We start from the raw sequence: 14308 nt of genomic DNA on the forward strand, positions 1-14308 counted from the left end.
ATTCAATTTTTGGGGCTAAAACCACAATTTTGGGGCTAAGACCACAATTTTGGGGATTCACCACAAATTTTTTTGGGGGGCTAAGACCACAATTTTGGGGATTTAATTTTTGGGGCTAAGACCACAATTTTGGAGATTCACCACAAATTTTTTTTGAGGGCTAAAACCACAATTTTGGGGATTCAATTTTTGGGGCTAAGACCACAATTTTGGGGATTCACCAATTTTGGGGCTAAGACCACAATTTTGGGGCTAAGACCACAATTTTGGGGATTCACCACAAATTTTGGGGCGGGGCTAAGACCACCATTTTGGGGATTCACCAATTTTGTGGATTCACCACAAATATTTTGGGGGCTAAGACCACAATTTTGGGGATTCACCACAAATTTTTTTTTGGGGCTAAGACCACAGTTTTAGGGATTCACCAATTTTGGGGATTCACCACAAATTTTTTGGGGGGCTAAGACCACAATTTTGGGGATTCAATTTTTGGGGCTAAAACCACAATTTTGGGGATTCACCAATTTTGGGGGCTAAGACCACAGTTTTGGGGATTCACCACAAATTTTTTTGGGGGCTAAGACCACAATTTTGGGGATTCACCAATTTTGGGTCTAAGACCACAATTTTGGGGATTCACCACAAATTTTTTTTTGGGCTAAGACCACAATTTTGGGGATTCACCAATTTTGGGGATTCACCACAAATTTTTTGGGGGGCTAAGACCACAATTTTGGGGATTCAATTTTTGGGGCTAAAACCACAATTTTGGGGCTAAGACCACAATTTTGGGGATCCACCACAAATTCTTTTGGGGCTAAGACCACAATTTTGGGGATTCACCACAAATTTTTTTGGGGGGCTAAGACCACAATTTTGGGGATTCACCAATTTTGGGGCTAAGACCACAATTTTGGGGATTCACCACAAATTTTTTTGGGGGCTAAGACCACAATTTTGGGGATTCAATTTTTGGTGCTAAGACCACAATTTTGGGGATTCACCAATTTTGGGGCTAAGACCACAATTTTGGGGATTCACGACAAATTTTTTTGGGGGGCTAAGACCACAATTTTGGGGATTCAGTTTTTGGGGCTAAGATCACAATTTTGGGGATTCACCAATTTTGGGGCTAAGACCACAATTTTGGAGATTCACCACAAATTTTTTTTGGTGCTAAGACCACAATTTTGGGGATTCACCAATTTTGGGGCTGAGACCACAATTTTGGGGATTCACCAATTTTGGGGCTAAGACCACAATTTTGGGGATTCACCACAAAATTTTTTGGCGGCTAAGACCACAATTTTGGGGATTCACCAATTTTGGGTCTAAGACCACAATTTTGGGGATTCACCACAAATTTTTTTGGGGGGCTAAGACCACGATTTTGGGGATTCACCAATTTTGGGGATTCACCACAAATTTTTTTGGGGGGCTAAGACCACAAATTTGGGGATTCAATTTTTGGGGCTAAAACCACAATTTTGGGGCTAAGATCACAATTTTGGGGATTTCATTTTTGGGGCTAAGATCACAATTTTGGGGATTCACCACAAATTTTTTTTGAGGGCTAAGACCACAAATTTGGGGATTCACCAATTTTGGGGCTAAGACCACAATTTTGGGGATTCACCACAAATTTTTGGGGGGGCTAAGACCACAATTTTGGGGATTCACCAATTTTGGGGCTAAGACCACAATTTTGGGGATTCACCACAAATTTTTTTGGGGGGCTAAGACCACAATTTTGGGGATTCACCAATTTTGGGGATTCACCACAAATTTTTTTTGGGGCTAAGACCACAATTTTGGGGATTCACCAATTTTGGGTCTAAGACCACAATTTTGGGGATTCACCACAAATTTTTTTTTGGGGGCTAAGACCACAATTTTGGGGATTCAACTTTTGGGGCTAAGACCACAATTTTGGGGATTCACCACAAATTTTTTTTGGGGCTAAGACCACGATTTTGGGGATTCACCAATTTTGGGGCTAAGACCACAATTTTGGGGATTCAATTTTTGGGGCTAAAACCACAATTTTGAGGATTCACCAATTTTGGGGATTCACCACAATTTTTTTTGGGGGGTTAAGACCACAATTTTGGGGATTCACCAATTTTGGGGCTAAGACCACGATTTTGAGGATTCACCAATTTTGGGGCGAAGAGCACAAATGTGTGGATTCAATTTCCGGGGCACGGCGGCAGCCCGGCGATGCGCCGGCACCTCCCCAGCTCCACGCGGGCCCCGGTGACGCCGGCGCTCCACGCCGTCCCCGCGACGTCCACGCGGTGCGGGGGCCCCGAGCGGAACTCCCGCGTCAGCCGCGCCCGGAACGGGACCCGGAGGCGCCGCCGGAGCCCCCGGAGCAGCACGGAGCACTCGGAGCGCGCCGGGATCTCCTGCCGCGCGCGGTGCGCCCGCGACACGAACTCGGTGACGGCGGCGCCGCCGACCCACGGCACGGCGGTGGCGTTGCCCACGTCCCACCCGCGCGGCTCCGTCAGGATTATCGGGGGCGCGCGGAGAACCCCGCGGGCGGCCGCCAGCGCCGGCAGCGCCGCGCTCCAGCCCCGCTCCGCCTCGGTGGCCTCCTCCATGGTCACCACCTTGTTGGAAAAGAAATGAAATTTAGCAAAATGTTTAATTATAGTGAGTTGTGTGCGAACTGGTTTGTTAAAAAGTAGTTTTGTAGCCGTTGAAAGTGTGTTGGGTTTTGTGTGTTACCTAGCAGGTAGTCTTAGGGATTTAATAAATAATTAAACTAGTGCAGGAAATAAGAATGCTAACCTGTCTGGAGGCAGCATACGATGCTCTTAGAATAAGATAAGCAGAGGATTAATGATTTCTTAGGGATTTAATAAATAATTAAACTAGTGCAGGAAAGCAAGAATGCTAACCTGTCTAGAGGCAGCATACAATGCTCTTAGAATAAGATAAGCAGAGGATTAATGATCTTGTTTGTGAACCAAGGAATGTCTCACACGGGGTCTGTGACCACGCAAGGGGAATGGGGAACTGTGTCTTGGAGACTGTGTTGTGAATCGCATGTATAAGAGGGAAGCACCCATACGTGAATTTGGGGGCTCGGACTTTGGGACGTGAGTCCCCCAGCTCCCCGGGCCCTTAATAAAGCACCCCCAAAACTTATCCGAGTTTTGTGCCATCCATCCATCGGGCAACAACCTTGGAGGCCGCCTGGCAGCCCTCGTTCCTGGCCAGCACCTCGGCCAGCTCCTCATCCTCGGCGCTCTCCAGCGCGGCGCTGCCGTTGTAGGACACGTCGGCGATGGAGATGCCCACGGCATCCTGGCGCACGGCCAGCACCTGGTACCACTTGTACCACAGCTCCTCGCCCTCCACGGGCACGAAGAGCGCCTGCTGCTCCTTGGACACCTTGCCCAGCCCCTGGGGGCTGCGGCCCACGAACACGTCGGTCAGCGGACAGCCCTCGACGGCTCCCGGCGGCGTCCCGCCGAAGGAATCGTCCACCCAGCGCAGCGCCTCGAAGCCGCCGGGGTTGAGCAGCAGCTGGAAGTCGGCGCTGCGCAGCTCCCGCTCGTCCCAGGGGTAGGAGCAGAAGGCGCCGCGGGCGGGCTCGAAGGAGCCGACGTTGCAGCCGTGGGCGCGCGTGGAGCACACGAAGGCGGCGCGGCCCGAGACGGGCTCGGGGCTGGACACGGCGTCGGCGGGGACGGAGCCGCGGAACGGAGCCCAGCGGAGCCACGGGGAGGCGGCCACGGAGCGAGGGCGGCGCCGGGAGGGAGCTGGAACGGAGGGGGAGGGACTGGGATGGACTGGGAGGGATTGGGAGGGACTGGGAGGGCATTGGGATGGACTGGGATGGACTGGGAGGGGATTGGGATGGACTGGGAGGGGATTGGGATTGACTGGGAGGGGAGTGGGATGGACTGGGATGGATTGGGAGGGGATTGGGATGGACTGGGATGGACTGGGACGGACTGGGATTGACTGGGAGGGACTGGGATGGACTGCGAGGGGATTGGGATTGACTGGGAGGGGAGTGGGATGGACTGGGATGGACTGGGAGGGACTGGGAGGGAGTGGGATGGACTGGGATGGACTGGGAAGGGATTGGGATGGACTGGGATTTACTGGGATGGACTGGGATGGACTGGGAGGGGATTGGGATGGAGTGGGACGGACTGGGAGGGGATTGGGATGGACTGGGATGGACTGGGATAAACTGGGATGGACTGGGAGGGACTGGGATAAACTGGGAGGGACTGGGAGGGACTGGGATAAACTGGGAGGGACTGGGATGGACTGGGATTGACTGGGAGGGGATTGGGATGGACTGGGATGGACTGGGATGGACTGGGAGAGAGCTGGAATGGAGTGGAAGGGACTGGGATGGACTGGGACAGACTGGGATTGGCTGGGATGGACTGGGATAAACTGGGATGGACTGGGATGGACTGGGACAGACTGGGATTGACTGGGAGGGGATTGGGATGGACTGGGACAGACTGGGATTTACTGGGATGGAGTGGGAGGAGATTGAGATGGAGTGGGAGGGACTGGGAGGGGATTGGGAGGGGATTGGGATGGACTGGGACAGACTGGGATGGACTGGGAGGGACTGGGATGGACTGGGATGGACTGGGACGGACTGGGATTGACTGGGAGGGACTGGGAGGGGATTGGGATGGACTGGGACAGACTGGGATGGACTGGGAGGGACTGGGATAGACTGGGATGGACTGGGACGGACTGGGATTGACTGGGAGGGACTGGGAGGGGATTGGGATGGACTGGGACAGACTGGGATTGACTGGGATGGACTGGGAGGGAGTGGGGGGGAGTGGGGGGGACTGGGATAAACTGGGATGGACTGGGACGGACTGGGACGGACTGGGATGGGATTGAAATGGACTGGGATGGACTGGGATAGACTGGGATGGACTGGGATGGACTGGGATGGACTGGGATGGGCTGGTCCATACTGGTCCATACTGGTCCATACTGGTCCATACTGGTCCGGGCTCCAGCCCAGCGCTCACCTGGGATCTCCTCGCGGTTCCTGCCCGGGGCCGGCGCCGCCGCAATCCCCGAAAATCCCGAAACTCCCAGAATTCCCAAATTTCCCGGAATTCCTGGAATTCCTGCTCCGAACAGCAGCAGCAGCAGCAGCACCGGGAGCTGGGGGGGACCCAGGGCCGTCACCCCAAACCCCAAACCCGACCCCAAAATTCCCTTTGGGGCTGAAACCCCAAATTCCCCAAATTCCCTTTTGGGGCTGAAACCCCAAATAGCCCAAAATCGACCCCAAATTTCCCTTTTGGGGCTGAAGCCCCCAAATTGTCCCAAATTCCCTTTTGGGACCAAACCCCAAATTCCCCAAATTCCCTTTTGGGGCTGAAACCCCAAATTCCCCAACAGACCCAAACCCGACCCCAAATTTCCTTTTGGGACTGAACCCCAAATTCCCCAAATTCCCATTTGGGGCTGAACCCCCCAAATTGTCCCAAATTCCCTTTTGGGACCAAACCCCAAATTGTCCCAAATCCGACCCCAAATTTCCCTTTTGGGGCTGAAACCCCAAATTCCCCAAATTCCCATTTGGGGCTGAAGCCCCCAAATTTTCCCAAATTCCCTTTTGGGACCAAACCCCAAATTGTCCCAAATCCAACCCCAAAATTCCCTTTTGGGACCGAAGCCCTGATTGGTCCAACCCGACCCCAAATTCCCCTTTGGGGCTGAAACCCCGGTTTGGCCCAAATCCAACCCCAAATTCTCCTTTTGGGGCTGAAAACCCCAAATTGGCCCAAAATTCCCTTTTGGGGCCGAATCCCCCAATGGGACCAAAATCGACCCCAAAATTCCCTTTTGGGACCGAAGCCCTGATTGGTCCAACCCGACCCCAAATTCCCCTTTGGGGCTGAAACCCCAAATTGACCCAAATCCAACCCCAAATTCCCATTTGGGGCTGAAAACCCCAAATTGGCCCAAATTCCCTTTTGGGGCTGAACCCCAAATTCCCCAAATTCCCTTTTGGGGCTGAACCCCCAGATTGACCCAAATCTGACCCCAAATTCCCTTTTGGGGCTGAAACCCCAAATTGACCCAAATCCAACCCCAAAATTCCCTTTTGGGACCGAAGCCCTGATTGGTCCAACCCGACCCCAAATTCCCTTTTGGGGCTGAAACCCCGGATTGACCCAAAACTGACCCCAAATTCCCCTTTGGGGCTGAAACCCCGGATTGACCCAAATCCAACCCCAAATTCTCCTTTTGGGGCTGAAAACCCCAAATTGGCCCAAAATTCCCATTTGGGGCTGAATCCCCCAATGGGACCAAAATCGACCCCAAAATTCCCTTTTTGGGATGAAACCTCGGATTGGAAACAAAATCGACCCCAGATTTTCCTTTTGGGGCTGAAACCCCAAATTGGCCAAAAATTGACACCAAAATTCCATTTTGGGGCTGAACCCCCAAATTGTCCCAAATCCAACCCCAAAATCCCTTTTGGGGCTGAACCCCCAAATTGTCCCAAATCCGACCCCAAATTCTCCTTTTGGGGCTGACATCCCAAATTGTCCCAAATCCGACCCCAAAATTCCCTTTTGGGACTGAACCCCAAATTGTCCCAAAGCCCCCCCAGGTCTGGATTTGGGATTTTATCCCGTTCCTCCCCTTATTAAAAAAAAAAAAATTAATTTTAAAATAAAGAAAATATTAAGATTTTGAAAAATTCAAGGTAAAAATGAAAACATTGGAAATTTTAAGAAATTTTAAAAATTAAAAATTAAAATGTAACTAATTTCTAAAACGAAAAGTGAAATTTTAAAATAAAATTTCAAAATAAAATTTTCAAAATAAATAATTAAACATTTCAAATATAATATATATTCAATTTTTAGCATGGATTTTAAAAATGAAAACTAAAAACATTTAAACGTAGAAAATATCTATATTATATTATATTATATTATATTATATTATATTATATTATATTATATTATATTACATTACATTACATTACATTACTTTATATTCTATTCTATTCTATTCTATTCTATTATAATATATATTAAATATATATATTATATAATATATATATAAAATATAATATATAATATATAATATTATATTATATTATATATTAAATTATATATATAAAATTATGTAATATAATAATATATAATATATATTATAATATAATGTATATTAAATTTTTAGCATGGATTTTAAAAATGAAAACTAAAACCATTTAAACGTAGAAAAAAAAATATTATATTATATTATATTATATTATATTATATTATATTATATTATATTATATTATATTATATTATATTATATTATATTATATTATATTATATTATATTATATTATATTATATATTAAATTATATATATATAAAATTATGTAATATAATAATATATAATATATATTATAATATAATATATATTAAATTTTTAGCATGGATTTTAAAAATGAAAACTAAAACCATTTAAACGTAGAAAAAAAAATATATTATATTATATTATGTTATGTTATATTATATTATATTATGTTATATTATATTATATTATATTATATTATATTATATTATATTATATTATATTATATTATATTATATTATATTATATTATATTATATTATATTATATATTAAATATATATAATATAATATATAAAATATAATATATATTATATAATATATAATATATGATATATAATATATAATATATTATATTATATTATATTATATTACATTATATATTAAATTATATATATATATAATTATATAATATAATAATATGTAATATGTATTATAATATAATATATATTCAAATTTTAGCATGGATTTTAAAAATGAAAACTAAAAACATTTAAACGTAGAAAAAAAAATTATTATATTATATTATATTATATTATATTATATTATATTATATTATATTATGTTATATTATATATAATATTATATATTAAATATAATATATAATATATATAATATAATATATATTATATAATATATATATATTATATAATATATATAAAATATAATATATAATATATAATATTATATTTTATTATATATTAAATTATATATATATATAATTATATAATATAATATCTAATATGTATTATAATATAATATATATTAAATTTTTAGCATGGATTTTAAAAATGAAAAGTAAAAACATTTAAACGTAGAAAATATATATAATATAATATAATATAATATAATATAATATAATATAATATAATATAATATAATATAATATAATATAATATAATATAATATAATATAATATAATATAATATAATATAATACAATATAATATAATACAATATAATACAATATAGATATTTTCTACGTTTAAATGTTTTTACTTTTCATTTTTAAAATCCATGCTAAAAATTTAATATATATTATATTATAACATAATATTATATATTATTTTATTATATAATTTTATATATATAAATAATATAAAATATATTATTAAAACCTTCAAAAGCAAAATTAAAAAATCAAAATTAAAAATTGAAAATTGTGATTTTTGGACAGAAATTTAAAATAATTCCCAATTTTATTCCCCCTCCCCCCCGGCCGTACCTGCGGCGGCGCCATCGCTCCGGGGCTGCGGAAAATTCCAGAAATTTCCTCAAAAATCCAACCCCGAACCCCAAATCCCCAATTCCGGGGGTCCCAAAGCCCAAATTTTGGGGCTCCCGCAATTCCCAGTCCAAAATTTGAGATTTTTTACCCAAAAAACTTCGAATTTTGGGGCATTTTTAGATAAAAATTTGGGGGTTTTCCCTCCCAAAATTCCCATTTTTGGGGCTCCAAAAATCGAAATTTTGGGGTTTTCCCTCTCTAAAAATCCAAATTTTGGGGTTCTCCAATCCCAAACCCCCAAATTTTGGGGCTCCCCCAATTCCCAGCCCCAATTTTGGGATTTTTTACCCAAAAATTTGAATTTTGGGGCATTTTCAGATAAAAATTTTGGGGTTTTCCCTCACAAAATTCCCATTTTTGGGGCTCCAAAAATCGAAATTTTGGGGTTTTCCCTCTCTAAAAATCCAAATTTTGGGGTTCCCCAATCCCAAACCCCCAAATTTTGGGGCTCCCGCCATTCCCGGCCCAAATTTTGGGATTTTTTACCCCAAAAAATCCGAATTTTGGGGCATTTTTAGATAAAAATTTTGGGGTTTCCCTCCCAAAATTCACAATTTTGGGGCTCCAATAACCAAATTTTGGGGTTTTCCTTCTCTAAAACCAAAAATTTTGGGGTTCCCCAATCCCAAACCCCCAAATTTTGGGGCTCCCGCAATTCCCAGCCCAAAATTTGGGATTTTTTACCCCCAAAAATCCGAATTTTGGGGCATTTTTTGATAAAAATTTGGGGGTTTTCCCTCCCAAAATTCCCTTTTCTTTTGGGGGCTCCAAATCCCCAAATTTTGCGGTTTTCCCTCTCTAAAAATCCAAATTTTGGGGTTCCCCAATCCCAAACCCCAAATTTTGGGGCTCCCCCAGTTCCCAGCCCCAATTTCGGGATTTTTTTACCCAAAAATTTGAATTTTGGGGCGTTCCCAGCTCCGAATTTTGGGATTTTCTCCCCAAATTTCCCCATTTTTTTGCCCCCCAAACCCCAAATTTTGGGGTCCCCCCTCACCTGTGCTCCTGTCCCAGGAAAATTTGGATTTTTTGGGGTTTTTTCCGCCGATTTTGGAGCTTTTTGTGTCACTTCAGCCCCCAAAACCTCCCAGGAAAAACGTCAGAAATGCAAAAAAAAAACCCCAAAAAAAGAGAAGTGAAATTTTTTTTTGTGGGGGATTTTTCCGCTTTTTGGGGATTTTTCACTTCACTTTTTTGGGGTTTTTTTATTCGATTTGAAACTGAGAAAAACCCAAAGGGTGCCAGAATCAGCGATTTTGGGGGGGGATTGAAGAAATTTCTGCTTTTCCCAGGGTCGGGTTGAGAAAAGAATTTTGATTTTATTTAGAAATGAACAGAAATGAGAAAAATCCACCAAAAATCAGCGAGAGAGCCCAGAACGGCCCCCCAAAGGCAAAGAAATGAATCAAAATCCCAGAAATGACCCCAAAACCTTGAAAAATGAACCCAAAACCTTCAAAATTAATCCAAAATCCCAGAAAATGAACCCAAACCCTTTAAAATGACACAAAACCCCCAAAATGAAACCAAAACCCCCAAAAAGAACAAAAATCCCCAAAATGAACCCAAATCCCAAAAAATGAACCCAAAACTTCAAAATTGAACCCAAAGCCTCCAAAAATGACCAAAAACTCCAGAAAATGACCCCAAACCCCCAAAAAATGAAACCAAAACCCCAAAAATGAACGAAAATCCCATAAAATGAACCCAAAAACCCCAAAAAATGAACCCAAACCCTTTAAAATGACACAAAACCCCCAAAAAATGAAACCAAAACCCCCAAAAGAACAAAAATCTCCAAAATGAACCCAAATCCCACAAAATGAACCCAAAAACCCCAAAAAATGAACCCAAAACTTCAAAATTGAACCCAAAGCCTCCAAAAATGACCTAAAACTCCAGAAAATGACCCCAAAATCCCAAAAAATGAACAAAAAAAATCCCCAAAATGACCCCAAACCCCCAAAATGAAACCAAAACCCCAAAATATGAAACCAAAATCCCATAAATGAACCCAAAAACCCAGAAAATGAACCCAAAACCCCAAAAATTACCCCAAAATCCCATTAAATTCCCCAAAATCCCATTCAGTGACCCCAAACCTCTCAGAATGAGCCCCAAACCCCAAAGATTCCACAAAACACAAAAAAAGAAATGAACCCAAACCCCAAAAAATGAACCCAAACCCTTTAAAATGAAACAAAACCCAAAAAAATGAACCCAAAAACCCCAAAAAATGAACCCAAAACTTCAAACTTGAACCCAAAGCCTCCAAAAATGACCCAGAACTCCAGAAAATGACCCAAAAATCCCAAAAAATGAACAAAAAAATCCCAAAATGACCCCAAACCCCCAAAAAATGAAACCAAAACCCCGAAATATGAAACCAAAACCCCAAAAAATGAACGAAAATCCCAGAAAATGAACCCAAAAACCCAAAAATTACCCCAAAATCCCATTAAATGTCCCAAAATCCCATGAAATTCCCCAAAATCCCATTCAGTGACCCCAAACCTCACAGAATGAGCCCCAAACCCCAAAGATTCCCCAAAACACAAAAAAAAATGAACCCAAACCCCACAAAATGAACCCAAAGCTCTAAAAAACCCCAAAAACCCAAAAAAAAATGAACCAAAGGCCCCAAAATGAGCAAAAAAATCCCAAAAAATGAACCCAAACCCCAAAAAATGAACCCAAACCCCAAAAAATGACACAAAACCCCCAAAAAATGAAACCAAAACCCCCAAAAATGAAACCAAAACCCCCAAAAAGAACAAAAATCCCAGAAAATGAACCCAAAACCCCAAAAAATGAACCCAAAACTTCAAAATTGAACCCAAAGCCTCCAAAAATGACCTAAAACTCCAGAAAATGACCCCAAAAATCCCAAAAAATGAACAAAAAAATCCCCAAAATGACCCCAAACCCCCCAAAAATGAAACCAAAACCCCAAAAATGAACCAAAATCCCCTAAAATGAACCCAAACCCCACAAAATGAATCCCAAATCCTTCAAAATTCCCCCAATCTCATCAAATGAACCCAAAATCGCCCCCAAAACCCCAAAATTCAGCCCAGGAGATTCTGAAAATCCCAAATTTTGGCGTTTTTCCCCCAAAAAAAGTCAAATTTTGGGGTTTGTGCCCCCCAGATTGAAGCCAAACCCCTCAAGATGAGCCCCAAACCCTCAAAATCACCCAAACCCCACAAAAGGACCCCGAACCCCCAAAAAATGAAGTGAAAACGCTTCAAAGTGACCCAAAATCTCCAAAACATGAACCCAAATCCTTCAAAACGAACCCAAAATCCCAAAAACTGAACCCAAACTCCACAAACTGAGCCCAAAATTGCCCCAGAGACCCCGAAACTTTGGGGTTTCCCCACCCCAAAACCCCCAAATGGACCCAAATTCCCCCAAAATTCCCCAAAATCCCAAAATTCCCCCAAATTCCCCCAAATCCCCAAAATCCCCAAGATTCCCCAAAATCCCCAAAATTCCCAAAATGCCCCAAATCCTGAAAATTCCCCAAAATCCCCAAAAACCCCAAAATTCCCCAAAATCCCCCAAAATTTCCCAAAATTCCCTAAAAATCCCCTAAATTCCCAAAATTCCCTAAAATTCCCCAAAATCCCCAAAATCCCCCAAAATTCCCTAAAATTCCCCAAAATTTCCCAAAATTCCCCAAAATCCCAAAATGCCCCAAAATTCCCCAAATTTCCAAAATCCCCAAAATCCCAAAATTCCCCAAAATCCCAAAATGCCCCAAAATTCCCCAAATTCCCAAATTTCCCCAAAATCCCCAAAATCCCCAAAATCCCCAAAATCCCCAAAATTCCCCAAAATCCCAAAATTCCCCAAAATCCCCCAAAATCCCCAAAATTTCCCAAAATTCCCCAAATCCCCAAATCCCGAAAATTCCCCAAAATCCCCAAAATCCCAAAAAATCCCCAAAATCCCCCCAAAATTCCCCAAATTCCCCCAAATCCCCAAATTTCCCAAAATCCCCCAAAATTCCCAAAATTCCCCAAAATCCCCAAATCCCCCAAATCCCCAAAATTCCCCAAAATTCCCCAAAATCTCCAAAATGCCCCAAATGCCCCAAATTCCCAAAATTGCCCAAAATCCCCAAAATTCCCCAAAATCCCCCCAAAATCCCCCAAAATTCCCCAAAATTCCCTAAAATTCCCCAAAATTCCCTAAAATTCCCCAAATCCCCAAAATCCCCAAAATCCCAAAATTCCCCAAAATCCCCAAATCCCCCCCAGCAGGAGGAGTCGGAGCCGCTGCAGAAACCAAAACTTTATTGGGGGGGGGAACCCCAAAAACGGGAGAGAAACCCAAAATAAACCCAAAAATGGGAGAGAAACACAAAATAAACCCAAAAATGGGAAATTGACCCCAAAATTGGGGAATTGACCCCAAAATTGGGGAATTGACCCCAAAATTGGGGAATTGACCCCAAAAACGGGGAGAGAAACTCAAAATATGGGAAAATTTACCCCAAAAATGGGAGAGAGACCCAAAAATGGGGAATTGACCCCAAAAATGGGAGAGAGACCAAAATGGACCCCAAAACTTGGGAATTCACCCCAAAAAATGGGAGAGAAACCCAAAATAAACCCAAAAATGGGGAATTGACCCTAAAATTGGGAGAGAGACCCAAAATTGGGAGGAAAGAGCCCAAAAATGGGAGAGAAACCCAAAATATGGGAAAATTGACCCCGAAAATGGGAGAGAGACCTGAAAATCACGGGGAAAGAGCCCAAAATTGGGGAATTGACCCCAAAAACGGGAAAGAAACCCAAAATAGACACAAAAAATGGGAAATTTACCCCAAAAATGGGAGAAAAATCCAAAATATGGGAAAATTTACCCCAAAATTGGGGAATTGACCCCAAAAATGGGAGAGAAACCAAAAATGGGAGAGAGACTCAGAACAGACCCCAAAAATGGGAAATTGACCCCAAAAATGGGAGAGAGACCCAAAATAGACACAAAAATTGGGAAATTTACCCCAAAAATGGGAAATTTACCCCAAAATTGGGGAATTGACCCCAAAAATGGGAGAGAAACCCAAAATAGACACAAAACTGGGAAATTTACCCCAAAAATTGGGGAGTTTACCCCAAAAATGGGGAAAAATCCCAGAAAAATCGGAAAAAAAAGGGAAAAATCCCAGAAAAATCGGGGGAAAAAAAAGGGAAAATCCCAGAAAAATCGGAAAAAAAAGGGGGAAAATCCCAAATAAAAGGGGTCAGACTTTGGGGTGCTGGAGACCTAAAAATCCCCCCAAAAATCAGAATAAAGGGGCAAAATCTCCCATCTGGGGTCACCAAAAATGCCAAAAAATTTCCAAAAAATCCCAAAACTGGGGAAAAATCCCAAAAAATCCCAAATAAATGGGGTCAGAATTTGGGGTCTTTCAGGGGTGCTTGGGACATAAAACTCCCCCCAAAAAATCAGAATAAAGGGGAAAAATTCCCACTCTGGGACTGCCAAAAATTTGGCAAAAATCCCCAAAAAATCAGAAAAAAAATCGGAAAAAATCCCAGAAAAATCGGAAAAAAATCGGGAAAAATCCCAGAAAAATTGGGGAAAAAAAGGGAAAAATCTCAAAAAAATCGGGAAAAAAATGGGGAAAATCCCC

The 14308-nt window shown here is 41.9% G+C and overlaps 2 protein-coding genes across 2 annotated transcripts in view; both read right to left on the minus strand.

Moving 5' to 3' along the window:
• Nucleotides 1–14308, minus strand: part of UBE2M (ubiquitin conjugating enzyme E2 M) — a 91395-nt gene that overhangs the window by 39888 nt on the left and 37199 nt on the right. The window lies entirely within an intron of this gene.
• LOC131094581 (natterin-3-like) lies at nucleotides 2193–9743 on the minus strand. The gene is made up of 5 exons (XM_058042238.1): nucleotides 9659–9743; nucleotides 8599–8623; nucleotides 5034–5172; nucleotides 3196–3776; nucleotides 2193–2618 (listed from the first exon to the last, which is right to left on the minus strand). Exons 2-5 carry the CDS (start codon nucleotides 8611–8613, stop codon nucleotides 2193–2195), a joined length of 1161 nt encoding a protein of 386 aa, XP_057898221.1. The 5' UTR covers nucleotides 8614–8623; nucleotides 9659–9743.

This window comes from Melospiza georgiana, chromosome 30, assembly GCF_028018845.1.
Source record: "Melospiza georgiana isolate bMelGeo1 chromosome 30, bMelGeo1.pri, whole genome shotgun sequence".
Taxonomy (NCBI): Eukaryota; Metazoa; Chordata; class Aves; order Passeriformes; family Passerellidae; genus Melospiza; species Melospiza georgiana.